Genomic DNA, 26,518 nt, shown 5'->3' on the forward strand with positions numbered 1-26,518 from the left:
GGCTGCGACCCACCTCCTCTGCACCAGGGGAAGAGCCGGGGGGGGGGGGGGGAGGACTGAGTTGGTAGATGGCACAGCCCTGGCCCGTCTCGTCCTGGGCTCTTGGCCGGGGAGCTGGGCCATGGGGCAGCTAGAACTTGCTCCAGCTTTGCAGGTGCACCCAGCAGGGCAGGGTCAGAGCCCCGGGCAAAGGGGGAGCTGGAGGTTCCCAGGTCGGCCAGTGGCTGGAGTGCCCGGGGTATGGTGCAAAGGGGGAACCCTGTCCCCAGGCAGCCCCGGCACCCCCAGCCCGGACTGACAGCAGCATCCAGCGCACAAAGGAGACCGCGACAGCTCTCTCCGCTCCTGCCTGCCTTTTATTGCGCTACCAACTAGCCCTGCTGGGCGGGTGGGAGATAAGGGGGCCACACCGGCCAGGGACTGCCACTGAAGCTGTTCCAAGGCTCCGCACTTGCCCTGAGCACTGGGCACGGGGCTCGGAAGGGACAAGAGCTTGGATTGACTGTGACGGACTCAGGGACGTGCCCGCAATGGCCCCTGCCAGAGGAGAGTTCTTAAAAGAGGTCGCGGCCCGTGATTAAAATGCCCTGCTGTGGAGGGGGAGGGGAGGCAGGTTCCCAAGCACCCAGGGGATTTAGGAGCATGGCACAGCAAGCTAGGCCCTTGGAAGATCCCTCTCCAAACCAGCTGGTTTGGCTCTGTCTGCACTCGCCATGCCCCGGCTCAGCAGGGGGAAGGGGTCTCGTGGGGCAGGGACGTTCAGCGCGGCATGTCGAGGGTGCACACAGACCATGCCCGAGGGGCGTGAGGGCCCCCAGCCCGCACTGAAGTGGCTGCTCTGGGAGAGGGGCTTTGTGGGGGGCTCTCAGCGTGGGAGGGGGGTTCCCCAGTGGGCGCTGCTGGCTGGGCAGCATTTTGCAAGCCCGCCCCCGCTCTGGGACGGCTCCGGGCGCAGAGGCTCCTCTGTGGCCAAGTCCTCTGCCCGCCTGGCAGAAGGGGCCTCGGGCGTGGCTCTCGGAGGGGCATCAGGAGAAACGTCTCGTGGGATTTGCCCTGGGAGAGCGAGAGCCCCGGTGCCCGGCCCAGCGCTCCACACGCGGGCCCCCTCCAGCGCTTCTGGCCTCCTCCGGCCGTTCCCAGGGGGAGACCCATCACTCGGCTTCTTCCGAATCGTACTTGAGGTCCTGGAGAATTTCGCTGATTGCCTCAATGGTTTTAATTAGCCTAGGGGAGCGGATGGAAACTATAAATAAAGGCCATATGGAGCGTATTAGCTGGGCCGCCTCGCGTTCCCGGCGCTGTTTATGAAACACTCAGCCAGGGAGAGGCCGAGCACCAAAGCCATGCGGCCGCGCTAAACAATCCGGAGGGGGACAAACCAGAGAGCTTTTGAAGGCACCATCTGGGTCTCCTTCGGCCCTGGTTAAGGGGAGGGGGCCGAGGGGCTGGGGAAGGCACTTTCATCCCCTTCTCCCCCCCACGTCCGCCCGCCGGCCCCCGCCTTGAAGAGCGGCAATGATAAAGGAGCTGCCAGGCCGTGGTGCGGCACATGCCAAGTCCAGCCTGCTCCACCGCCCCCTTGCCGGGTCCCGGCCGGGAGATCGAACTCCCCCCACCGACAGGTCACGTCTACCCCCCACCCCGCTGCCAGGTGAGGCCGGCAGACAAACAGCCAGCTCCTCTCCCCACGGCTCCCTCTCCACAGGCTCCCGGGCACTGAGTTAGGCCGTGTCCTGCCTCGGCCACTGGGGACGAGCAGCGCCCAACTCTGCCCCAAGCCCAGGAGCTGGGTGACCAGTGAGTGCCCCTGGGGGCAACCCCGACCAGTGGTCCCTGCAAACTGAGCGTTTCGGCGGCCCATCCAGGAGAGATTCAGGTGCCACCCCACTGACTGGCAGAGCGCCCGCAGCCTGTGTTTCTATGGGTGGTGCACATCTGCGCTTGCCTCAGTGCACTGAACAAAATTTATTCTGCACATGGATGGGAAAAATTAGAGGGAACATCGGCTTTGACCCCACTGATATGCCACATGCCCACCGGGCTTCATGGGGGAAGGGGGTCCGCTGGCCCCTCTGCAGGGTGGGGGATGCCCCCTCCCTCCAAGGGGCTCAGAGGCGCGAGCGGTGCCCAGCTCCTCACGGCACCTACTTGTGTTTGAGCTCTTGCACCTCCTGCTGGTGGGCCGGCTCACCGGGCTGGTCCTGCACGTTCTGCTTGGCGAGCTGCAGCTGGGCCGTCTGCAAGGGGGAGGGCAGGTGGGGTCAAGACTCCCAGGGAGGACAGGTCGGCCCCACTGGCAGAGGGAGTGCACGCTCCTGCCCTGCCGGGGCTGTGTGTGAGATGAGTTCGACAGGTCTCAGCCCGGCTCCCTGGTCCAAGCCCACCCCGCAGCGGGCCCCCCCGCAGGGCAAAGGGAACAAGACAGGGCCTCTCACCAGCTCCAGCCTCTCCTTCTCCTTCTGCTGCACCCTGGCCAGGTGCTGGGCCAGCTCCGGCCGGCCGTGCTCTGCCTGGAGCTGCTCCTTGATCTGCAGGATCTCCTGAGAGATGCCACGGAAGGCCACCGTGATCTCGTGGACCAGCTGCCGGTAGCGGGGGAAGTCGTAGTGCGGCCCGCTGCTCAGATACGCCCGGTGGCCCCTGCGAGCCGGAACACCAGTGAGCGGGCCCCTTGCGCGAGGGATCCGCCGGGGGGGGGGGGTGCCCAGCAAACCCCTCCTCCGCCATGGACTTGGGGGGGCCACTGGGCTGCAGCCCTACCATGGAGCCAGGACAGAGACAGCCCCTCCCCCTAGGCAGCACCTGGCCTAAGGGGGGGGCTGCCTGTGGGCCCTACAATAACAACTTCCAGGCGCAGCAAATTGCAGGCAGGGACTCCCAGCCCTGACGCCTTCGGCGAGGCACACGGCCCCCTGCCTAGCCTCTGCCTGACCCCTGCAGTCAGTGTGCAGGTATTTCCCAGTCCGCCGTGCGATTGAATTAGCCGCCAGAGCCTCCGCCGGCTGCCCGGGCGCAGGAAGGACTCATTAGCCAGGATTATTGCCAGGCCTCGCAGCTTAACCTCCGCCGGCTGGGCGGGGGGCTGCACGGGGTGTCTGGAGCTGGAGGAGTAAATCACCGTCCGGCTGGCGGGGAAATGGGCTACAGGTGTCTGGTGCGTTGGGCTGGGCAGCAGCTGCCCGCAGGGCCCGGCCCAGGCTACGGGCAGCTTCCGGGGATCCCTCCTTCCTGGGAGGCCCCCACTCAGCTGGCCTAGATCACAGGTGGGAGGGGAAGCAGCAGCCGCCTTCCCCAAGGGGCTGGGGAGGGGTGCAAGCACATGCCAGGTGCTCCCAGCTCTGACGTGGAAGCCAGGGACAGGTCATTTCCCCCTTGCCAGCCTCCAGCGCCCTGCCTGCCCAACAGCCCGCCAGGGGAGTCTGGGGCTGGACAGTGCTGATTAGTCCTTTCGCTAACGAGCGTTGGACAGGAAGCCCTGCCCCGGGACTGGCCTTGTGTGGGAAAGAGGCACAAAGAGCCACGAGAAGGCGGGATCGTCACCGGGCACAATCCCGTCCAGGGGCCTGGGGACGAACGAACCCCCTCCTAGACCACGGAGCCACAGCACGTGGGAGGGAAAAGGAGGCCACCCCCCGGATAACTGAGACAGATGCCCCCCCACTGTGTGGTTAGTTTCCTTAGAGCACAGGGGGACAGTGAAGTCATTACCGTCCCCATCTTACCGAGGGGGAAACTGAGGCAGACTGGGCCGTGACTTCAGCCCGGGTATCCGGAGCTCCGGTCTTTGCCCTACTCTCTAGGCCGGCTGTCTCATCCTGTTCACCAACCCCTGGGGACAGTGACCCCGGGGGCCAGGCTGTGGGAAGAAATCTGCCGTGGGCAGGAGAAGCTCAGCCAGGGGCGCCCCCAGGCAGCGGTGCCAGGATAGGGCTTCAGGGGGAGCGAGGGGAGCAGCCAGGGCAGGCCGGTGACCGGTCCCCATCTGGCCTCCTTGTGCTGGAAGGAGAAGTCCCGGCAGGGCGATGGGGCAGAGGGCAGGACGGGCCCCAGGCTGGAGCCCAGAGCTGCCAAGGGATTCTCTGGCCTCGGGGTCACTTACTCGTCAAAGAGCCGATAGGCCTCCACCCGCTCCCCCTGCAGGGCGTAGAAGCGCCGCAGCAGCGCTTTCACGGCGGCGTCCGTCTGCCGGCAGGAGAGACAAAGGGGCAGCGTGAGACTGGGGCGTCCGGCAGCCCCAGACCAGGCCCCGGGGCATCCCGCAGACCCAGCCTGGCCACCGGAGGGTGCTGCGCCCCCGCCAGAGCTCCCCATCCAGAACCTGCGGCCCTAAGCCCAGCCGCCCCCCATTGCCAGGCTGGGGCCAGACTCCGCCCCAACCCCACTCCTGCTCCCCAGTGCCAGTCCGCCCTGCGCCAGATCAGAGCCCTGCCCGCCAGTCCGGTGTCCTAGTCCATGTGTCCCACCGGCCAGTCCCCGTGAATGAGCCCAGATCCGAGAGGGCGGCAAGGTCTCCAGCGGCCTCCTAGCGCGGGGAGCAGCTGGCCCCCCCAGGACTAGGAGTGAGGAATGTTTCGGTCGCCCATTCCCTGGCCCCCTCGGCTCCTGGAGTGCAGGGGGGGCCCAGCGTTCTGGGTTCTCACGCGCTGGGCCGGGGGCTACAGCTGCTCCGCGGGGCGCGAGGGAGGCCGCGGTGGGGAGTCCAGGACTCAGGCTCAGCTGCTCTGGGGCCCGTGCAGCTGCGGGATCCAGTTTCTCTCGCTCTCCAAAGCAGGGTTCCATGGGCTCCCAAAAGCCTCTTTCCACGGGCTGCTCTGAGCAGGGGCCCGAGTGCGTGCGTGGATCCCGCCCCCCCGCAGAGCTCTCCCCGTGCTGGGGTCTAGTGCGCGGCCAGGCCTCCCCCAACAGCTGCGTTTCCTAACTTGGCAGCTCCAGAGTCTCCTTCCTGTTGGCAGAGCCTCTGGCCAGCCTCTCCGGTTCCACGCCTCATCGCCTTGGAGCGACGCTGGCCCCCGCACCAGGCCAGGAGGTTCCACGCCAGCGTGGTCCAGGACTCCCGCAAGCGCCGCCCAGCCACCTGTGCGCACCCAGGGCTGGGCAGCCCCTCGCCAGGCGGGGGAGGCTTCACTCCGACCCCACCCAGCCCCTCCCCACCGTCGTGCCCAGCGCCGCGGCCTTCCCAGCGGGTTACACGTTTGACGAGCCGCCAGAGCACAACTCCAGCCCTTCCCAAGCCAGCGCTGAGCGAAGTGCCTTCCGCTCCCTCCCGCCTCTGCTGCCAAAGGGGGCGAGGGCTAGGGGGAGGCAGAGACCGAGCAGGAGGAGCGCTGGCTTAGCCACACGCAACCTGGCGGGTGTTTTTAGCTTGCCGCATCCCCGCCCATTACAGTAAATCCCAGCCTCGTGATCCTCCACTACTGCTGCCCACAGGCAGCTCCCACCACACCCAGCCTGCCTCAGCCCCAGCTCTACAGGGCATAGGAGGGGGCACGCCTGTGGCCGCAGAGTGTCACGTCTGGGATCACCAGGCTGGAGCAGTGCCGAGGCCTACGGAGGTCAGAGTCCACTCACCCCAGGCAGGTTCAGGGGAAGGGGCAGCAGGCAGACACAGAAGGACCTGATCCTTCCTGACCCCAGTGGTCAGAGGTTGGTTGCACCCTGAAGCATGCGGATTTGCTTGCTAAGTTGCTATTCCAGCACTAGCAAGTCACGTTCTCTGCTCACAGGGAGGTGAGCACAGCCCCGATTATCCACCCGGGCCCAATCCCGTTTCTCACTCCTGCTAAGATCTTGTGGCAGGGAGTCCCACCGGTGAGGAAGGTATTTCCTGCTTTGTGCCTCGCCTCAATTTTATTTCGACGGGGGCTGCTGGGGGGAGGGAGGGAGGGAGAACTGAACTTCCACCCAGGACTTTGCAGTGGTGAGTCACCATCACAAGGCACCCATGCGCGTCCCCAAGATGCCAGCTCCGCTCGGACTCTGCCGAGGGCACGACGGACGAGGGGAAGACGGGTCGGCCTGCTCATATCTTAAGAATCCCCATTTTTAAAAAAAATTGACATGCATTGACCGGCTCGCCTGGGCTGTTTGTGGCCCCCACTGGGCCCACTCGTGGGAAAGGCTGGCAGCAGAATTCAGAGCGGCCAGGAGGGCTGGGCGAGCCCCCCAGCCTGGTCGCTCCACAGAGGGGCATTTCTAGCCACACGTCCCCTTCGCGGGGCTGGCGTTCCTGCGCCTGCTGCGGGGGGCACAGAGCGGGGGGTGGTCCGGGGAGCCCCCAGGGGGTGGGAAGGGAGAGCAACCCCTCAGCCCCCCCCCCCCAGGAGCTGGTGCAGATAGGTGGTTTCTTTCCCCCATGGCTCCCCATAGGCACTTTCACCCTCCCCCCCCCCCAGCGGGTGCTGGTCACAGCTGGGCTGCCCCAGATTTCCGGGGTCTATCCGCCCCCACCCCCCGGCGCCCGAGGCGCACGATCCCCGGTGCCCGAGGCGCACGATCCCCGGTGCCCGAGCCGCACGATCCCGGCGCCCGAGCCGCACGATCCCCGGCGCCCGAGGCGCACGATCCCCGGCGTGCGCTGCCCCCCAGCCAGAACAGCCCCGCAGCTTGGACCCGCGCGTGGGCGCCCCCTACAGCTCGGGGCTGCCACGTGTCTGCCCCGCGCCGCAGCCCTGGGCTCCGGCTGAGCCTCGGGGCGCAGAGGGGACCAGCCTCCGCGGCCCGGCCCGGCTCGTGCATGGCCGCGCTGCCCGGGCCAGGCCCGGCCCCCAGCCCCGCCACGTGCTCTGCTCGCCCGGCCCCGCTCACCATCGCGGGGGCTCGGCCCGTGCGCCCCCGCCTGCGCCCCGCGCGCTCCAGGCTCCCCGGCTCGGCGGGTGGGCTCGGCCGCCTCCGAGGCGGCGGGGAAGAGGCTGCCGCGTCCTGCCGCCTGCAGGCCTGGCAGGCTCATGACCAGCCGAAGGAGGAGGGTAGAAGGGGGGGGGGTTGTTTGCTCCGCTCCCACACCCGCCCTGGCTTTTAGGCCTAGGGGGAGCGTTTAGATCCAGTCGGGGGGTTCAGAAAACCAAAGAACCGCAGAGCAAGATCCGTGCTTGTATCCCTGGAGCAGCCGGGCCCCAGGCTAGACCCTGCTGGGCTCAGTAGGGCAGGAACAGCCCAAGGCAGTCCCCGTGCCCTTGAGTTTACATTTGCAATTGATCAGGCCTCCCTAGAGACCGGGGAGAGGGAGGGGCAAATCAGCCCCAAGTTGCAGCTGGGAACTTTACCCAGGGCCAGGTGAAAGCCAGTGGCAGCACCAGGACTAGGTTTCCCCCTCTTGCGCTGCAGCCTGCACCGGAGCTGCCTGCAGCCTTGAGGGAAACTTGGCTTAGGAGCTGCTTTCGGAAGCTAGTAGAAAATAGGAACGTACAACCCCCGGTTAAAAGGTTAACCAGTGAACTGCATGTTTGATCAGATAACCAGCCCACCCCATTGCACCAGAGGCAAGGGGGCCAGTGGAGCAGCCTCCAAGCTGTTGTGTAGTGGGCTCACACTGTATATGGGGGGCAGGGAGAGAGGGAGAAGGGCTGCTCCAGCCCAGCTGGCCATGGGTTAATCAGTTACCCTGCTAAGCATTGCATTAGTAGCATGCTTACCAGATAACTAGTTACCCTTTACATCCATAGTAGAAAGGACCAGAGCAGAGCTAATATTTCCTCCCTTAGAATTAGATTTCTGTGACACCTCGGTTCTCTTTTGGGCTCTGGAACTAGTCCAGAAAGTTTTTCCACAAAAGCAGCTGCTTTTGCAGAAAAACTTGCCAGCTGTCTACACTGGCCGCTTGAATTTCTGCAAGAACACTGATGATCCCATGTAAGAAATCAGTGCTTCTTGCAGAAATACTATGCTGCTCCCATTCGGGCAAAAGTCCTTTTGCGCAAAAGGGCCAGTGTAGACAGCTCAGATTTATTTTGTGCAAAAAAGCCCCCATCGCAAAAATGGTGATCGGGGCTTTTTTGCACAAAAGCGCATCTAGACTGGCACGGACGCTTTTTCGCAAAAGGTGCTTTTGCGGAAAAGCGTCCGTGCCATCTCAATGCTCTTTTCCACAAATGCTTTTAACAGAAAACTTTTCCGTTAAAAACATTTGCGGAAAATCATGCCAGTCTAGACATAGCCACGCAGTTGAGCTAGGAACCAGAATGCTGTTTTCAGCTGGGCTGTCCTCTCCCACTAGGTGGGTTAAAATCCTGACTTAGGGGAAAGATGGCCAGGAAGTGGGTGACTCACGTTCTTTTCTGCCAGATCCTAGGCCAGGAGTGAGGTGCATTGGCAGAGCTAAACACAGAACCTTCCCTCAGCATTTCATCCTAGACTAGATTGCCACACAGATGATCAAACCTCCATTCCCTGTGAGGACAGCTCATTGACTCGTGCTTTAACCTGAAACACCAGCCCTCAGACAGGCAGTGGTGCGCCTAAGGAGGAGCTTGTGGGGAACTGGTGCTCTCTAGCATGCAAGGATGGCACCATCGCTGACCTCATTCTGCTGTGTAGCTTATGCTTCTACAGTTAGCCTTGATAACTCACTCAGGCCCCCCTCTTACCCAACTGGGGTTACTGTGGTAGCATCAAAGGCAGTTAACGTCCCAACGCTGCTCATATAGCATCGTAGTGGCAGCTTCAGCCTCATTGCTACTGGGCATTTATTCCAACAGCATGGGACTGAGATCTCCATGTGCTCCCTGGTTCACTCCCCTCCAGCCACCAGAATATAATCTAGAGCAACCCGGATGACCACTTTAAGATGGAGTAACCAAGACAGAGGCTGTTCACTTTTTATTTACATGGACTTGAATTCTATTCTTACGTACAGAAATGTTTGCTAGGCAGGCACCACGTTGTGAATTCCTTAATTCATCTGCCATGTGTGTTCAGAGCAGCAGTATTTCTTTGGTACTGAAGGAAGCCAAGAAGGGATCAGGCAAGCTTAAGGATGGCAGAGCCATGCGTGAATCAATCCCAGCTTTGAAACAGAGAATGTTTTATGGAACACAGGCATGATTTTTTGCCCATTGTTTTAAACAGCATTCGAGTATGTGAAAGCAACTGTAGGTGAAAGGACAGAGAACACACACCCGACTGAGCACTGGAAGCAGCTTTATTCAACACACTCCTGCCTCAGGCAGGAGCCAGCTACATTGTAGCAGACTACCAGACTGGACTTCAACAGCCACACAGGCAGGAGACAGGCAGCTCCCTCTACTTGACCTTCTTCTTGGGACGCAGATTGTTGGTGTGGCCACACTTCTTCTTACGGCAGTTGACAGCACGAGGGTGCAGGCGGGCGTAGCACCTGAAAGAGGTAGAGAAACAGCTGTCAACTCATCTGGTGGCTGGGAACTCCCAGGAAGCTCTGCCTCACATGGCAAGGAACCATCCAACCTCCCTATCACTGCTACTAGCATATGTACTAGAGGTAACCAGATGCATATTCTTCCCCATGCGTAAGAGAATGAGGATATTTTGAGTCATATAGGAAGGACCAATGTACATTTATTCAGGGATTTTTATGACTAGCTGCCAGTTCAGTAGAGAATGCAACACCCACCAATCCTTGATAGGAATAATGGCATCTCCTTTGTCTCATGCAGAGTGGGCAAGGGGACCCATCACAGGTCCCTGGCAACTCCAGGGACTCTGAAGAAGATCTATCCAGAACAGGAACCTCTCTAGGAGGTTGATTGATACAGCATTAGCTGCAAGTAAAAGGTGTTTGAGCTGCAAGGATGCTGCTGCAGTTGCTCCTCCCTCAGGCTCTTTAGGGCAAGGCAGAGCAATCTATGCTATGACAGACTATTACCACTTCTCTCCAAGCACACCCATCACCAGGGCTAGGGCGAGTAGATTACATAGTTTGTCGAGCCCTGCCCATCACCTAAGGATTCCCCCTAGCTATCAGCACAAGAGTAGGTGAGGATGCTGCTTGGAGAGGACAGGAGCGACAGAGGCTCCAGCGCGGCGTCTATAGCATAAGACAACACGTACTTGCGGCAGATCATCTTGTCGCAGTTGTACTTCTGTGCGAGCTGGCGTAGGGAAGGCTCGATGATACCTCCACGCAAGCGTAGCACCAAGTGCAGAGTGGATTCTGGAAGGAGGAACATACCAAGTTAGCAGCATTTCAGAACAAGCACTGAGGCAGGACCACTCACTGTTTGGAGGGACAGGGCAACAGGACTCGTCTCAGGTGCTACTGCCTTAGAAAAAAGTGACTCTTCAGCCCTGGTGGTTTCCGTCTACACCCCAAATTAACTCACTGCACAGCCAGATTGCCACAGCTCTCCCAACTCCCCTCCCCATCCCTGATTTCCCAAGGCAAATCAGACAAACACGCCAGTTCTTTAGACACCTGGGCCTCATTCATCTTGTGATGCTGTATAGATTTCCCAGACTAAACCCCACAAACCACGGTCATCTGTAGATAGTGGGGGAGAACACAGCCAATTTTTTTCAAAGCTATCACTGGATAATTTGGACACCCCCCCCCCCCCCATTCCTAGTCTGAATTTGTCTAGCCTCAGCTTCCAGTCTTGGATCCTGGTATGCTTTTGTCTAAAGCCCATTGCTACCAAATTCTGTCCATGTGCAGATACTTCTACCCAGAGACAATCTAATCTTTGTGGAGTTAAATAGCTTGCTTAAGTCTAAGGCAGGTTTTCCAAGACAGTGGCTTGTTTCTGTAGTTCTTTTCTGTATCATTTGCAGTCTGAGTTCACACCACAGTTGGACACAGTACCCTAATAAGCGTATTTGTAATAAGAATGCGAGCAGTGAATTGGTAAGCATCACCTTTACCACGTGATGCTTACCAGTCACTGTCAACCAGAAGCCCAGAAGAGTCCCCATACCCACCCCCATTTAAGCATTTAACCATGCATTTAAATGCAACATGTTAACCACAGGACTATTAACACCTAACAATGATCACACCATTCCTCACTACTTTGAGGTTATTATCCCCTGCTCACACAGGGAATCCATTTGCTCTTAGCTCCCTCATTGTACCACAAACTCATGTCCTACACGTTATCTATCATGACCATGAAGTCCAATTCAATATTCCCCAGTGCTCATCACAGACACCAAGTTCTGCAGGCAGAAAGAGCTTGAGTTTCCTCTAGTGGTTCTTCAACAATTTGGCAACCATGCATTAGCCTTTTTTTAATAACAGCAGTAACACTGTCAGACAATACCTTTCTGGATGTTGTAGTCTGAGAGGGTACGCCCATCCTCCAGCTGCTTTCCAGCAAAGATCAGACGTTGTTGGTCAGGAGGGATACCTACAAGACATCCATAAGCAGAACACTGAACTGCCTTTAACTTTACATTGAGATTATCTGAAGAGCAAATCATGACCTACTGTGTTACTGGGAGACAGCAGACCTGATGGAAGTGACCTACGGTCAAAACCTCATTATCCTGTGATACCAGCACTATCGGGTTAGTACCAACCCCAGAAAACAGCCTTGGCTCCAGACTTCCTGGGCCGAACCATAGTGGCAGCAACCAAAGGACGAGATTGTCTCCTATCTCCCATCTCTTTGAACCTAGGTACAGCAGTTACTGATTTCCTTATGGTGAAAGCCTACAGAACCAACTGCCTAAAATGATTTGATCCTTTTGACATATTGGGTTGGGAAGCAGCACTCAAAATTCACTGGAGGGCGGGGTGGGGGTGAGGGGGTGTTTATTGTACTGGAAGGGCCCAAAAATGCAGGTGCAGGTCATTTGAATTAACAAAATTGGGTCATCTTGGCAAACTGCTGGTTGAAAAAAATTCAAGTGCTGAAATGCCACTTCCCAAATGAAAAGATAAAACATTTGGTTTTTTTCGGAATTTCCTCAACATTAAAAAAATGTTTTGGTTGACACAAGCAGACTTTTTCCTCAACATTTTGGCTCACCAAGAGTTTCAAAACATGTTTTGGGTCAAAAACAATTTTTGAATTTGCATTCGATCTAAATAGACAAGATGGTGAGGCAATATCTTTTAATGGACCAAGAGAAATTGCCTCACCCACCTTAATTTCCTATTGTCCTGGGACAGACACGGTACCGACTACACTCCAAACCACGTAAGGCAGTTATGGACACAGAGAAGGTATTTCAGGGACCATTGTTTTAGCTGAAAAAATGTCATAGCCACAATTTTGTCATAGACACTGCAACTTACAACACTCAACACAACATTTTCACAATGCCACTCATAGAAATGAGATCCAGTTGCTCCCTCAATTGTGACTTGATGCATGCATAGGTGCATAAGGGCACAAAGACAAAATGATCACAACAGGAGTCCCTACACTGCCAGCCTCTGAGCAGAAGCCAGCTCCCACATGTTAAGAGAAACAGGAGATAGTCAGACCCCATTGGAGGATAAAGCTGCCTAGAAGAGTTTAAACTTGGAAAACAAGAAATAGTCTAGTAGCACCTTAAAGACTAACAAAACATGTAGAGGGTCTCATGAGCTTTTGTGGGCAAAACCCACTTCTTCCGATGACAGGAGAAGACGTTTAAAAGCCTCCCAACACCAGGCTACTTGAACCGACAGCCCCCAACTTTAACAACTGAGGGTTAAACTGGCACTAGCTTCCTTCACCCCCCTCACCTTCCTTGTCCTGAATCTTGGCCTTGACGTTCTCGATGGTGTCGCTGGGCTCCACCTCGAGGGTGATGGTTTTGCCCGTCAGGGTTTTCACGAAGATCTGCATCTTGGCAAGTGAGCGTCCCCTGCAAGAGCCACCAGCCGATCAGCCGCAGCCCCGCGTGGCGCGCCAGGCAACCGCCCCATTCCCACGCCGGGCTAGGCAGCCACGGGTGCTGGAAACGGGTCTCAAGGAAGCCCCAGGAGTCCAGGGACCCCCCCCGGGCAACCTCCCCCCTATGGTCCAAGGCAAATAGCCCCCCCCCCGCCCGTTACCCGGCCCCTCCCCCCGTTACCCAGAGCACCCCCCCCGTTACCCAGCACCCCCCCCCGGCCCGGCCCCCCCCGTTACCCAGCACCCCCCCCCGGCCCGGCCCCCCCCGTTACCCAGCACCCCCCCCCCGGCCCGGCCCCCCCCCGTTACCCAGCACCCCCCCCCCGGCCCGGCCCCCCCCCGTTACCCAGCACCCCCCCCCCGTTACCCAGCGGCCCCCCCCTCCGGCCCGGCCCATCCGCCCGTTACCCGGCCCCCGTTACCCAGCACTCCCCCCGGCCCGGCCCCCCCCGTTACCCAGCACCCCCCCCCGGCCCGGCCCCCCCCGTTACCCAGCACCCCCCCCCGGCCCGGCCCCCCCCGTTACCCAGCACCCCCCCCCGGCCCGGCCCCCCCCCGTTACCCAGCACCCCCCCCCGGCCCGGCCCCCCCCCGTTACCGAGCGCCCCCGGCCCCCTCCACCCATCTGCCCAGGCCCCGCCGCTCACCCCGCCGCCCGGCCACCTCGCGAGAAAGAAAGGGCCTCCCCCGGAAACGGAACCAGCCCAGCCCGCGCGGCACGTTACGTTACGTCCAACGCGACGCGCGCGCCGCAGTATAATAGGCCTCCCGCCCACCTCGTGCCGTGCGTCACAACCAGCGCCCCGCCCCCCTCCCGTCAGCTCTCTCGGGGAAGGGGAGGGGCGGGGTCAGCGCAGCGGCGGCTGCTGCCCGCACGGGGGCGGCGCGCGCGCCGGGGAGTTCGTCAGGCACCTCTAGGTGTGTGCGCATGCGCCGCATGATGCGCCTCATAGGCATGCATGCTCCATGCAGTCACCCCGGACCAACATCCTGTGCACACGCACCTATGTTCAGACACGTGTCCCCTATGCATTCACACACACACACACACACACACACACACACACACACACGTCCCCTATGCCCGTGCGCACACACATACACACACACACACACATGTCCCCTATGCGCACGCACACACACACACACACACACATCCCCTATGCACACACACACACACACACACACACATCCCCTATGCACACACACACACCAGTACCCTATGTATTCCATCGACACACACATGCGAATACACACATGCTCACATAGCACACCACCGCCTATCACAGCCCATAGTCCCAAGTGTTTTAGCAGTATTGTGCACAGTAGAACAGCTGCCAAAATGTTAAGAAGCTGGTTCCCAGAGGATAGATAAAATACCAACACAGTTCTGCATTCCGTTTGGGGCTTCACGTCTAATGGTAAGAAACAAAGCTCTTCGGCTACGTCTACACTCCAGGCTTCTTGCACAAGAATGTCTGTTCTTGCGCAAAAACTTGCAGAGCGTCTACACTGTACGCACGTTCGTGCGCAAGTAAATTTACAGTAAAGTGTCAGAGTTATTCCTCTCCCCATGAAGAATAAGAACTCTTGCAACTCTTGCGCAAGAGGGCAAGTCTTGCTCTTGTGGACGGGCAACGGGTTTATTGCGCAAGAAACCGCTATGGCTAAAATGGCCATCAGAGCTTTCTTGTGCAAGAGAGCGTGCACACTGCCATGGATGCTCCTGCACAAAAGCACATCTCTTGCGCAAAAACATGGCAGTGTGGATGCACCCTTGCACAAGATCTTTTGCGCAAGAACTCTTGCGCAAAACACTTCGTGCACAAGAAGCCCGCAGTGTAGACTTAGCCTTAGTCTAGGATACAACTTGAGAGCGTTGGGGGATTTGACGGTGGTTGGTAGTAGCAGGTCTGCACTACTTCTTTCTCTCACTCTTAACTTTCTTTTTTCAGTAAAGGGAAAGTCTTCAATCAGTTCTGCTCACCTCAGAAAGTAATTTTCTGAGTATATACTGTTCACCTGCCATAAGCAGGCCCTGGCTCTACAGAAGGAATACTTTATAAATGTAGATAGCACCAACACTAAATTCACTTTTAATAACAATGAAGCTTTAAAATGCTACCTCATTCCTTTGGTGAAGTGACAGCCTTCCACCGGCATGGCCACTTTTCTGTATTTGGATATAAAATTGAGGGGGGAGGTTGTGATCCTTGTAGTGGATTTTCACTTGCCTAGGCAATTTATATTGCTGCAGCTCATTTAGTGGTGTCACTGGCAAGTGCTAGTCAAATATTTTACCTTGTATTAGGAGCCAAGGTAGTTCATAAAGCACTGACCTTGCTACTCTCGAAACAGGCCTTCCCTTTGGGTAGCAAAGCTCACCTATTTTGCACTTATTCTCACTTAACTCACACTCTTCATCATGGTGTAGTGATCTCATCTCTATAATTAGGACCACTCCTATATCCCTTATGTTATAGACTAAAAGAGCTATAGCCACTACAGCTATTAGAGAAATCAAACTGTCCTGCAATGGCCAGAGGTTAGTGTGTCTATACACACAGGGCTGGCCCGAGCCATTTGTGCGCCCTGGGGGCCTGACCCATGTGCAGCCCCACCCCCGCCCGGTCCGGCAGCCCCGTGTGGCGTCCCCTATAATGGGATGCCCCGGGTAGTAGTGTAGATAAATCTATGTATTATATATTGCTTCATATGACTTGACATTGTGCCTCTCCATATAACCTTGTACTAATCCATATAACCTTGTAACTTTGTATTAGAACCCTATACAGAAAACTTGTAGAAAACTGAATATATAGTTAAAGTGGTAAAAATGTCTTTGGCTAGGAGTAGAATAAGATTTTCCCCCCACTCTCTTTCCCCCACTCTGAAACAAAATACAGGACTATGTAGCACTTTAAAGACTAACAAGATCTTTTCATCTTGTTAGTCTTTAAAGTGCTACATAGTCCTGTATTTTGTTTCAGCTACACCAGACTAACAAGGCTACATTTCTATCACTATTCCCCCACTCTGTAATCAATTGCCCTGTTGAATGAATGAGGTGTGAATGAGTAAGACTTGGGAGCCAAGCACCTCCAGACAGCTACACCAGTTGAAGAGGGGATGGAAGCCAGACCCAAGGTGTCAAGTGGGCTGAAGAAAGAAGAGCAGACATATTGAAGGCCTTGGGGATTAGAAGCAGGCACCTTCTATGGAAAACACCCTCTCTGCAGCACAAAGGGACCAAAAGGGACACAGACCCAGAGTTTGAATCTGGGATATATTTGCATATGAGAGGGATGCTATAAAAGTGAGGTGTCTTGCAGAGGACCCCGGGTTTCCTCTTGTCACCATCGGAGCATCGATCCGGATCCGCAGAAGCCCGGCTCCACCCCTCCCCCATCTAACTCACCTGGCCAGTGCAGGTAAGGGGAGCAACTCGTTGGTAACAACAGCAAGACGGAGTGTGCTTTGTGTGTGTGTGTGTGCGCGCATGCGCATGAGTGACATTTATATCATATGCATATGATAAGTGTTGATTATTCTATGTGTGATCAATAAATGTGGCATGTTGCCTTATCCCCCTGAAAAAGATCCCGAGTACTTCTTTTAAGTACAACAGTAGTCTGGTCAGCCCGTAGCTTGGGCCAGCTCTATATACAAAAATTGACACAAATTCCACCTAATAAAGAAGAAGCTTTAAGTGGTTTGGATGGACTTTTATTAATGGAGTCTCTATCTGTAAGTTTTTTCTATCCTTTGTAAACACGCAGTACAAAAATATTTTCTTTTCACTATATTTCTGGAAATATGTTGATCACAGCTGAGGATTAGAAGGTGACTTTCCGCTCCCTCCTAGGTTTACAATAGATTTAGTTATTTCTATCCCGGCTCTCAGCATTATATTAACACAGACAGTGGAAAAATTGGGTGAAAACAGACAAAGACATTTCGGTACAGTGTGTTTTTTTATCACTGTTTGAAAAATTAAAGGTTTTACCCAAAGAAACTGATAATTTACATGTAATGAACACTACAGAGAGCAAAGTACAGCCATAGCAGTTGTCAAACTGTTCCATTCAGCAAAGTAAGTGCAGCTAAAAAAAGATTCCCTCATGAAAATCCAAGGTGTGCCACAGGACAGCTGAGCACTTAAGGAAAGAAGACTTTAAGTTCTGGCCACTGAGTGGGAAAAGATGTTCTGTAGGTGCTAGAGAAATCATTGGTATATACTAATTAGCTACATGGCCCTGTAGTGCAGGCTGGCCTCTCAGAAGGCAGAGAAGACCCCAAAAAGCAAGCTACTGTTGCTTTGCAAGTAGAAGCTCCTGCAAGCCACAGCTGAGAGATATTTGTACCATGCCAGTGAGAAGGCTATAGTTTGGGTTTGCATGCATTGTAAGTTACAGAGCCTCAAGATTTGTGTGTAAAACAAATTATTTAAGTACAAACAAAAGCAGTTACTCCTAGATCTGTATTTGTCCAGAAACTAAACATTCAAAGCTAACCTTTGGGATTACTGCTCTCCCCTGAACACACAAAACAGACAAGAGGCATTTCAATCCATGCATGTTGCACGTTTGCCAGATCAAGGCTCGACGTTTGCATAACGATGGCAGGTTTAAATACTTTCCTTCTCTCCACAAAAACATGAATGGCCAAGGAAACAGAAATATAAATACAGGACAGGAAGTTCTCTGGTTACGCTCCCGAGTCCACGCAGCTGATTCAGCCGATGCCTTAGTTTTGAGTAGGAGTTAGTCCAGCCCATTGGCCGTTTCATCATCTGTTAGACTCTGTCCATTAACAGCAGGAGAATCGTACCGGCCTTGTGATAAATCCTCAAAATCCTGACTCATGGTTGGAGAAATAATGTCAGGGCTTGTATCACAAGACTCTGTGCTCTGCTCAGAGGTAGCAATTGTGGTTGCTGTGCTTTTTGGAATAGGGTCAAAGTCATCATCTTCTTCTAGAATTGGAGATTCGTGAACATCTGAAAGGAGACACAGAACTGTTACCTCTGCTGTTTATTCTATCTGTATAAAGGTGACAGGACTCTAGGTATCTTTGCCATATAGGCTGCTCCAACTACTCAGAGTAAAGACATAGTAGAGGGATCAGCAAGAGGAAACAGACGAGTGCACCCCAAACACCATTGAAATGGAGGCAGGAAAGACTCAAAGGCCGTGTCCAGACTCAGGGGTTTTTTTGGGAAAAGTAGCCTTTTCCCGAAAAAACTTCCCCTGCGTCCAGACTCAAGCCGCGTTCTTTCGAAATTATTTCGAAAGAACGCGGCTTTTCTTTCGATGGCGGTAAACCTCAATTTACGAGGAAGAACGCCTTCTTTCGAAAGTTCCTCTTTCGAAAGAAGGCGTTCTTCAATGTAAATAGGCCGTCTTCGAAAGAGAGCATCCAGACTCGCTGGGTGCTCTCTTTCGAAAAAGCGGATTTCTCTTTCGAAAGATCCGCCTGCAGTCTAGACGCGATCTTTCGAAAGAAGCTCTTTCGAAAGATGCTTTCGAAAGAGCCTCTTTTGAAAGAAGCCTGCAGTCTAGACATAGCCAAAGTGCTAGAACTTACAATTTCTACTTCCAAAAATGTTGGCAGCTCATTATTGTAGTAACAAAAAACCTGCCAGCATTTTTGCTCTGATGTACATTCAACTTGGCAGCCATACCCTACACACCGCCACGTTTCACTGGATAACACAGAAACATTAAAAAAAAAAATCTCCGTAGATACTCTCAATTGCAAGCAACCAGCCCCTGGCCCAAACATTTCTCTTTTGCTTTGGATGCACCGGGACTCTAGTGTAACCACTGCTGTGTTGCCAAGCAGTACTGCTTTATCAGAATGGAAAGAAGCCAGTATAAAAGGCTGTAAATCAGAGTGAAAACCAAGGAGACACTCACTGCTGAAAGCCTCTGGATACTGTTTGGCCAGCTTCCCTTTCAGGGTTCTGTAAGGGGCAGGAAGGAGAAGAAAAAAAGAGCTGAGTTTGAACAAAAGTACAGAAATATATTTACCAGCCCTCTGTCCCATCCCCCACCCCAAATGAAAGAACTGCCGTGTACTCAACAGAACAAGCTTTATTGCAGGAATCCCTGAAGTAGATTAAGATAAAATGCCCTTGCACTGCCCGTTCAGGCTGTCGCATGAACAGAAACCATTAATCGCAGGTTCCCCATAGCTCTTGCCCCTGCTGAAGAAAGGCTGGATGTGAGGCACGAAGTGTCACTAACTTGACTGCAACCCCTCTCACCGAAGTTCCCCAAGAGGACACTTCCCGTCAATCACTTGATTAAACCCTGTGGCAAGCAGGAAGCTTGAGGTCCCTTCCCACGCAAGAAATGGGGCATTGCAGCATCGAGACGGGTCACACGCCCCAGCCATGCAGCAGCAGCTGAAGAGCCCCGATTGCTCTAGGAGCCTCCCTGGCCCTTCCTGGACTGCTTGCTGCACCCCCCTCGCCACTGGCCCGAGGCACTTGCTGCTGGACTTGTGAGAAGGAGATCAAAATACCCCCCACCCTCCAAAGCTGTTGTATAAAGCAGCAATTCTCAAACTTTTTGGACTCCAGAGCCCTTTACATGCGTAAAAATGTATGCGGAGCCCCAGCGGTCCACTGATTGTATGTGTTGTACCTATCGATGTTTCCAGTTTGTCAACCGCGCGGAGCCCCGGAGATGTCTCGCAAAGCCCCGGGGTTCCGTGGAGCACAGTTTGAGAAACACTGGTATAAAGTAATTCACCATAAATCAACAAATACACCACTGCTCTGCAGACTCTCAAGACTCAGCCTTCACCTTAGGAAAGACAAGGCCGCCCCCAAAATTGAAGCCAGAAGTTTGTAAACAATATTTACTCCTTCTCTACCTCCTTTCACACAAGATGGTCAAAGCCCTTTACAAGCATTAAGCCTCACAAGCCCTCTATGAAGTGGGTGTGCGTTATCCCCATTTTGCAAAGAAGGGAAATAACTTGATCAGTGTCGCACAGCCATGGCAGGGCTAGGAACGGAAGCCAAAAGCCCAGATTCCCAATGTGTCATGGCAAGCCCCACATCCCTCTCTCTCTCCTCATTGGTTAGTTTTGTAGAGTAAAGCCCTGCCTTTGATTCACTCCCCTCCTGAAAGGGTTTGTTAGTCACCATTGTGGTGTTTTGTTACCCTTCTGGGGTGCAGTATGGGGGTCACTGTGTCTCAGTGACTTTGCCTGGGATAGGAAAAACAAGGCAGGACCCGGTTTGTCGCCCCCTAAGGGGATACACATTACTCCCTGCAGATATGTAGAGTTGTAGACAGAAATTGCTATCTGCTGACTCACAGAAGATGCTGTCGCCATGGTGACCAGGAGCCAATGCCCCACGGCAGCAGCGCCTTCCAGCCATGCAGGAGTATGGCAGCAGCACCACATTCCTCTCCTTTGGCCTCAGCATCTCCTTGGAGTGGAGCCCTGGATACTGATTTTTGTCCACGGATGTCTGCATCCACAAACAGAAATTTGTGTCCGTGCAAGTCTTTAACTACAGGCAGTCCCCGACTTACGTCAGATCCGCACTTACGAACAGGGCTTTTCTCGCCCTGGAGCTCACAGGCGGCAGGTCGCCACCCGTGTCCTTCGGGGCGAGAAAAGCTTCTCCCGGTCTCCCTGGTCTGCTGGGGGGGGGTCCAGCGGCTTTGCTGGACCCCCCCAGCAGACCAGGGGGACAGGAGCAAAGCCTTGGAGCACGCCTGCAGCGGGACAGCCCGGGCGCACTTGAGCTGTCCCCCTGCGGGCGTGCTCCAAGGCTTTTCTCTCCGTCTCCCTGGTCTGACCAGCAGACCAGGGAGATGGGGAGCAAAGCCTCGGAGCACACCAGCAGTGGGACAGCCGCGGCGCGCCTGGACTGTCCCACTGCCCGCGTGCTCTGCGGCTTTGCTCCGCGTCTCCCAGGTCAGCAGACCAGGGAGACGGAGCAAAGCCGTGGAGGACTTGGGCGTCCCGCCACCCCCGTCTCCCTGGTCTGCTGGGGGGGGTGCAGCTAGTGCCCCCCCACCCAGCAGACCAGGCTTTTCTTGCCTACCCCTGGGGTAGAGCAGCTGGGGGCTGCCGGGTTGGTCCCGCAGCACTGCTCCAGACCAACCCGGCAGCACCCCAGCTGCTCTTCCCCAGGCATCCTGATTCAGCCGCTGCTGGTCAGTTTCAGCAGCGGCTGAATCAGGACGCCTGGGGCAGAGCAGCTGGGGTGCTGCTGGGTTGCTCCAGTAGCGCCAAGGAGCCGCACTACTGGAGCAACCCAGCAGCACCCCAGCTGTTCTGCCCCAGGCGTCCCCAAGTCAGCCGCTGCTGAAACTGACCAGCGGCTGACTACAGGAAGCCCGAGGCAGAGTTGCTCTGCCCCAGGCTTCCTGGAATCAGCCGCTGATCAGTTTCAGCAGCAGCTGACTTGGGGACGCCTGGGTTTCTTAAGTTGAATCAGTATGTAAGTCAGAACTGGCATCCATATTCAGCCGCGGTTGAAACTGATCAGTTTCAGCAGTGGCTGACGCCAGTTCCGACTTACATACAGATTCAACTTAAGAACAAACCTACAGACCCTATCTTGTACGTAACCCGGGGACTGCCTGTATTTGAAACCTCTCGGGACCCTTCCTTTATCATCCAACAGGAGGCACTACAGAGACACACAAAATCCCAGACGGTGAATCTAGAGCTCACCTGATTCTTCGAAAGATACTATCTAGATCTTTCTTCATTTCCACCAGTGTCCTAGTGTGATGCAGGAACCTTTCATTCATCTGCTGCATGCGTACACTGGACAGGTTATTAAAGTTGAGCAGCATCTCGTTGGTTTTCTCAAATCTATCGAGCCTAGAGAGAGGGAGAGATGTGGGGAAATGTGTCAATTTCCAAAAATAAAGAACAACAGGCAAGGCTCTTCACAATTCTCAGAACACAAACAAAACCCACAAGTGTCAGAAAGAAAACAGATCCTTCCTTTCCCGTCCTTGAAAAGCTTTTGAAGTGATTAAAGTCCTGCCCCCAAGAACTCTGCATGCAAAATTCTATCCTGCCAAAACCTTAGCAAAATCAAAGTCTGCTAATAGGAAAGTTGTCAGGAAATTGGAAGGGAGGGGGGAAAAGAGGAGAATTCAAAATAAGTGAGCTAAAGCGTTCGAAGCAGCAGAATGGAGAACAGACATGAAGATCAACTGGATGGCCCCAAAATTTGCTGGATGGCCCCAAAATTTGTTTTAAAAAGGAAATTCAGGACTGTGTAGTGCTGAATTGACAGTCCTGCAGATCAAAGGCCTGTATTTATTCCCAGAATTAACAAAGTACCAGCATAGGCAAATGCAAACATCCTCAACCAAGCAGCTCATCCATGATCTGGAGAGATCAGCTCTTTTGGTCTTGACCTCTCAGGTCTACAGGTGGCATATGTAACTTTCTGTTTTCCAGTGCAGACACATGCCCAGTAGGAAACTGAACTAAGACTTTGCAACTAATTTTGACAGTCACTGAAGAGAACTACTGTCAGTCACTGGCAACCTAGGACATATCTGAAGTCACAACCAGGGGGGTTTGTATCCCATGCTAGCCCCCAGCAAGACATCCAGTTTCGCTGAATTACTATTGGTTAAGAAGGATATCTGTCTATTTATTGTGACAGAAAAGTATCGTATTTTAGTTGATCAGATTCCACTTGACTCACATATTCTTCTGAGCCAAAATGATAGCGTTCACATCTTCAGAGTTCACCATACTTAGCATCCTGCTGCAAAACACACCCGACGCCGTGGGCTCCATTCTACTGTACACGGTAGCCTACAGGAAAGGAGAGAGATTCAGAGGGGAAGTTTATAGGGGCTGCTCATAAAAATACAAAGCAGCTTCCTTCACTAGACCTAGCAACAATGAACAGCATCAGACACCCAAAAACTGATTTTCACCTATTCAGATCCTTGAGGAAGGTGAAGAACAGAAACCCAATCAGACCAGCTAGGTCTTCACTACTGGCCTAAACACACGCAGAACAGCAGCAACAAGACCAAAGCTGCTCAGGGTAAGCACAACCCTTCACTTTCTCCTGAGAGCAAGAGCTCACGGGATAACGTGCTGTCCTGCCTACCCCCAGAAGGAAATGCGGATCCTTTATAGACAGGGCCAGCTGGAAGGGCTCGTGTCTGGCTAGAGACCCTCCCCCCCCCCCGAATGAGGACCCCCAAATCCTTTTCCCTTTGGGCTCAGCTGTCTCCACTGAATGCAGCCCCCCCCCCCGAGACAGTGTCACCTTATAACGCTTCTCTCTCCAGGACCCCACCCCAAAAAGCTCCCCTAGGGACTCCCCAACCCTCTATAGCCCCTCCCAATAGCCCCCCATGGGGGGGGCAAAGCCCCTCCCGTGCAGGACAGGGACATCCCATGACTCCTCCCCCATTGGCTGGAGCCCCCCCTGGGAGTCGTAGCCCCCCCCCCCATTGCCTGGGAACCTCCCCCCCCCGACTCCCCAGCCCGAGGCCGCGCACCTGGACGGGCCGCTGCCCCGGGGCCGCCGCCTTCACATGACGGAAGCGGCGCCCAGGCCAGGAGGGGGCGGGACCGGCCGCGGCGGAGCAGGAGCAGCGGCGGCTCGTGGGGGGCCTCGGGCTAGTGGCTCGCTTCCGGGATGAGGGGTCACGCGCGCGGCGTGACCTTTGCGTCAGGACGTACGTGTGCGTGAGGTGCAGCTAGAAATCCCTTCCCCTCCCCACAGCGCCCCCTAGTGGTCAAGGGCCCTCCCCTCCCACAGCTCCTCCTTCCCCTCAGGGGCTGTAGGGGGGAGACCCCACAGCGCCCCCTAGTGGTCAAGGGCACTCCCCTCCCACAGCTCCTCCCACTCAGGGGCTGTATGGGGGAGACCCCACAGCGCCCCCTAGTGGTCAAGGGCCCTCCCCTCCCACAGCTCCTCCTTCCCCTCAGGGGCTGTAGGGGGGAGACCCCACAGCGCCCCCTAGTGGTCAAGGGCACTCCCCTCCCACAGCTCCTCCCACTCAGGGGCTGTATGGGGGAGACCCCACAGCGCCCCCTAGTGGTCAAGGGCACTCCCCTCCCACAGCTCCTCCTTCCCCTCAGGGGCTGTATGGGGGAGACCCCACAGCTCCCCCTAGTGGTCAAGGGGGCCCTCACAGCTCCTCCTTCCCCTCAGGGGCTGTATGGGGAGCCCCCCACAGCTCCCCCTAGTGTTCAAGGGCCCCCCCACAGCTCCTCCTTCCTCTCAGGGGCTGTATGGGGGAGCCCCCCACACCTCCCCCTAGTGTTCAAGGAGCCCCCCACAGCTCCCCCTGCTCCTCAGGGGCTGTATGAGGGGAGCCCCCCACACCTCCCCCTAGTGTTCAAGGAGCCCCCCACAGCTCCCCCTGCTCCTCAGGGGCTGTATGAGGGGAGCCCCCCACAGCTCCCCTTAGTGTTCAAGGGCTCCTCCCACAGCTCCTCCTCAGGATCCGTATGAGGGGAGCCCCCCACAATTCCCCCTAGTGTTCCAAGGGGCAAGGGGACCCCCACAGCTTTCCCTCCCTCTCAAGCACTGTATGAAGGGAGCCCCCCATAGTTCCTCCTCAGTGCTCCAATGGGAACCCACACAGCTCCCCTTCACCCTGTGACCCAAGGGGACTCCTACTGCTCCCTTTCCCCCTCAGGGAGTGTATAGAGGAGCCCTTCCACAGCTCCCCTTAGTGTTCCAAGGGGACCCCTACAGTTCTCCCTCCCCCTTGGAGTCTGTATGAGGGGAGCCCCTTCACAGCTCGCCCTCAGTGTTCCAAGGGGAGCTCCCCCTCCGGGACTCTGAGAGGAGCCCCTACAGCTCCCTTTCATGTGGCCCAGTGGGTAACCATTCAAATTCATGTGACCCCTTAGCTATACGGATAATATAAGCACTCCCATCCCCCTAGCAATAAATTTCTTCAGGGATAAGCCTGTAGGGGAAGAGGATTAATGTTACCAAAAGGGCTCTGGGGTAACAACATGGGCAGAAAAATCTTTATGAAGTTCTCTGGGAGTCGAACATACATGTATATAGCTAAATCAAAGACAGATTGGCTGACTAGAGTACAGGATGAGCCTAGTAGACTGGACTAAAATCAAAGCAGCTCTTTCCTACTTTGTAGAAGGTCCAGTGCACAGGCTGGTCCAACTTCAAGCTTCTTTCCCAGCACAAATCACCAAGACAAAAGTTCCCCAGGTCTCAGAGAGTAATTTCTCAGAAGAAAAATACTAGAGTTGAGGCTTTTTCAAGAAAATGATTGCTTCACTTTTTTCTCAGTTTACAATAATCCTCAAAGTTGCTTATAAATCAGACAAGCAGACATGTTGCCAGCACAGAGAGTCAGACCAGCTGAAATGCTGCCTTTTTCCACTTGTCTTCCAGATTTTCTAAAAAACAAGGCCTCCTTTAGCCCTCTTTTCCCTTAATACTATAAATCCAAGAACTAAAAGTAATAGACATTTTCATCCGTTTCACACAAAAGAATGGGAAAGCTGGAAAGGTCAGAGTCCTGCCTGGAATCAAATGTGAAATTCTGAGGTACCTCAGGGGTGGTGGTGGGGAGGGGAAGAAGACTGTTTAATAGGTGATTTGGGGAGTAAGTGCCCCCCTGCAGCAGACCATAAGAAGGAAAGAAGTCTTCATCCTCTTTTGCTACTGGCCTGACAATCATAAAAAGAACTTCAGTTTTAAAAAGTTATACATCTGTCATCGGGGCAGCACACCCATCTCCCTTCAGGGGGTGGGCATAATGTCTCTGAGACCCCTCAAATGGTGCTCAACCCCACGTGCATACCAGTTTAAGGAGGAGGGTGCTATGCCTCCCCTTCTTACAACTGCAGCTCATCCGGGACGTATCCAGGACCAAACCACATCCAGCCCAGCGTCTCTAACAATGCCCAGTGCAGTGTGGCCTAGCCGTTAGAGTCAATAGCAGTGGGGTATAGCTCTGCTGTTGAGGATGGTGGGGAGACCCAGGCCCACCCTTTCCACCAGATCCCAGCCCAGGGTCTTGTCAGCAGTGGAGTGGTCCACCACTAGCTCGGCGAGAAATCCCACTGAAACTCCTCTCCATGGGCTACTTCCTACCAGTCTCTCCATTGCAGTCTTCCCCAGCTCTTCTCTCCAGACTGGAGGCTTTTTCCTGCATTCCCCACTGGCTGGCCTCCATGTCTTGCTCCATCTGTGGTTCCTCCTTGGGGACTCCAGCAGCACCTCCTTCCTTGAGGGCTGTCAATCCAGACTGAGCTGCTCCACAGGCCCTTACACCTGGTCTCTAGCTGGAGCAGAGCTGGAGTGGGGTCTCTTCAGCCAGGTAGACTGGGTTAAATCTCGCAGCCCCAGTACAGGGTTGGTACCACCCCATCACAAGATCTCTAGGTAGTTTTGCAAGGCCTTTTGAATGGATTTTTTAATAGGTTCAAAATGTCTCCTCGTATTTTTGATATGGACGGTGTCATTTAAAAAATGTGCATGACTCCTACAGATAATAGAGAAGAGAAAGCAAGGTGAAGTCCTGCCCATGTTCAGTGAGGTGCCTTTTTATATAAACAATATCCATACGAACCATTACCATGTATAGATGCATAAGTAAATATTAACCAGTGGTCCAGTGACCTGGAAAAAACATCGCAAGGTGATGATCTGGTGACCTTGTACAAATGGGTGAACTTTTGCTGTAGGAAAAATTCGCATTTCCTTTCTTATAGAA

The 26,518-nt window shown here is 55.0% G+C and overlaps 3 protein-coding genes across 4 annotated transcripts; all 3 read right to left on the reverse strand.

The window, feature by feature from the left end:
• Positions 1 to 338: 338 nt before the first annotated feature.
• REX1BD (required for excision 1-B domain containing) lies at positions 339 to 6,965 on the reverse strand. Its single transcript, XM_075902892.1, has 5 exons — positions 6,805 to 6,965; positions 4,100 to 4,182; positions 2,436 to 2,640; positions 2,149 to 2,237; positions 339 to 1,224 (listed from the first exon to the last, which is right to left on the reverse strand). Exons 1-5 carry the CDS (start codon positions 6,805 to 6,807, stop codon positions 1,152 to 1,154), a joined length of 453 nt encoding a protein of 150 aa, XP_075759007.1. The 5' UTR covers positions 6,808 to 6,965; the 3' UTR covers positions 339 to 1,151.
• Positions 6,966 to 9,118: 2,153 nt separating this feature from the next.
• UBA52 (ubiquitin A-52 residue ribosomal protein fusion product 1) lies at positions 9,119 to 13,595 on the reverse strand. The gene is made up of 5 exons (XM_075902893.1): positions 13,445 to 13,595; positions 12,647 to 12,768; positions 11,232 to 11,318; positions 10,024 to 10,126; positions 9,119 to 9,331 (listed from the first exon to the last, which is right to left on the reverse strand). Exons 2-5 carry the CDS (start codon positions 12,747 to 12,749, stop codon positions 9,238 to 9,240), a joined length of 387 nt encoding a protein of 128 aa, XP_075759008.1. The 5' UTR covers positions 12,750 to 12,768; positions 13,445 to 13,595; the 3' UTR covers positions 9,119 to 9,237.
• Positions 13,596 to 16,507: 2,912 nt separating this feature from the next.
• KXD1 (KxDL motif containing 1) lies at positions 16,508 to 26,277 on the reverse strand. 2 transcript variants are annotated; one of them, XM_075902894.1, is made up of 5 exons: positions 25,897 to 26,277; positions 22,501 to 22,613; positions 21,504 to 21,656; positions 18,716 to 18,762; positions 16,508 to 17,796 (listed from the first exon to the last, which is right to left on the reverse strand). In XM_075902894.1, exons 1-5 carry the CDS (start codon positions 25,906 to 25,908, stop codon positions 17,561 to 17,563), a joined length of 561 nt encoding a protein of 186 aa, XP_075759009.1. In that variant the 5' UTR covers positions 25,909 to 26,277; the 3' UTR covers positions 16,508 to 17,560. The 2 variants fall into 2 exon arrangements, with proteins under 2 accessions (XP_075759009.1, XP_075759010.1); XM_075902895.1 differs by lacking the exon at positions 25,897 to 26,277 and adding an exon at positions 23,315 to 23,480.
• Positions 26,278 to 26,518: the final 241 nt, after the last annotated feature.

This window comes from Pelodiscus sinensis, chromosome 19 (assembly GCF_049634645.1).
Source record: "Pelodiscus sinensis isolate JC-2024 chromosome 19, ASM4963464v1, whole genome shotgun sequence".
NCBI lineage: Eukaryota > Metazoa > Chordata > Testudines > Trionychidae > Pelodiscus > Pelodiscus sinensis.

Excerpts from the sequence above, each read along its gene's own strand:
- REX1BD (XM_075902892.1), bottom strand. Across the intron at positions 2,238-2,435 it reads AGAAGGAGAGGCTGGAGCTG|ACGGCCCAGCTGCAGCTCGC; the intron begins GTGAGAGGCCCT and ends TCCCCCTTGCAG. Across the intron at positions 1,225-2,148 it reads GTGCAAGAGCTCAAACACAA|GCTAATTAAAACCATTGAGG; the intron begins GTAGGTGCCGTG and ends CCGCTCCCCTAG.
- UBA52 (XM_075902893.1), bottom strand. The coding sequence starts at position 12,749 with ATGCAGATCTTCGTGAAAACCCTGACGGGCAAAACCATCACCCTCGAG. Across the intron at positions 10,127-11,231 it reads AGACTACAACATCCAGAAAG|AATCCACTCTGCACTTGGTG; the intron begins GTATTGTCTGAC and ends TCCTCCTTCCAG. Across the intron at positions 9,332-10,023 it reads GACAAGATGATCTGCCGCAA|GTGCTACGCCCGCCTGCACC; the intron begins GTACGTGTTGTC and ends TACCTCTTTCAG.
- KXD1 (XM_075902894.1), bottom strand. Across the intron at positions 21,657-22,500 it reads ATTTTGGCTCAGAAGAATAT|GCTCGATAGATTTGAGAAAA; the intron begins GTGAGTCAAGTG and ends CCCTCTCTCTAG. Across the intron at positions 18,763-21,503 it reads AGTATCTTTCGAAGAATCAG|AACCCTGAAAGGGAAGCTGG; the intron begins GTGAGCTCTAGA and ends TGCCCCTTACAG.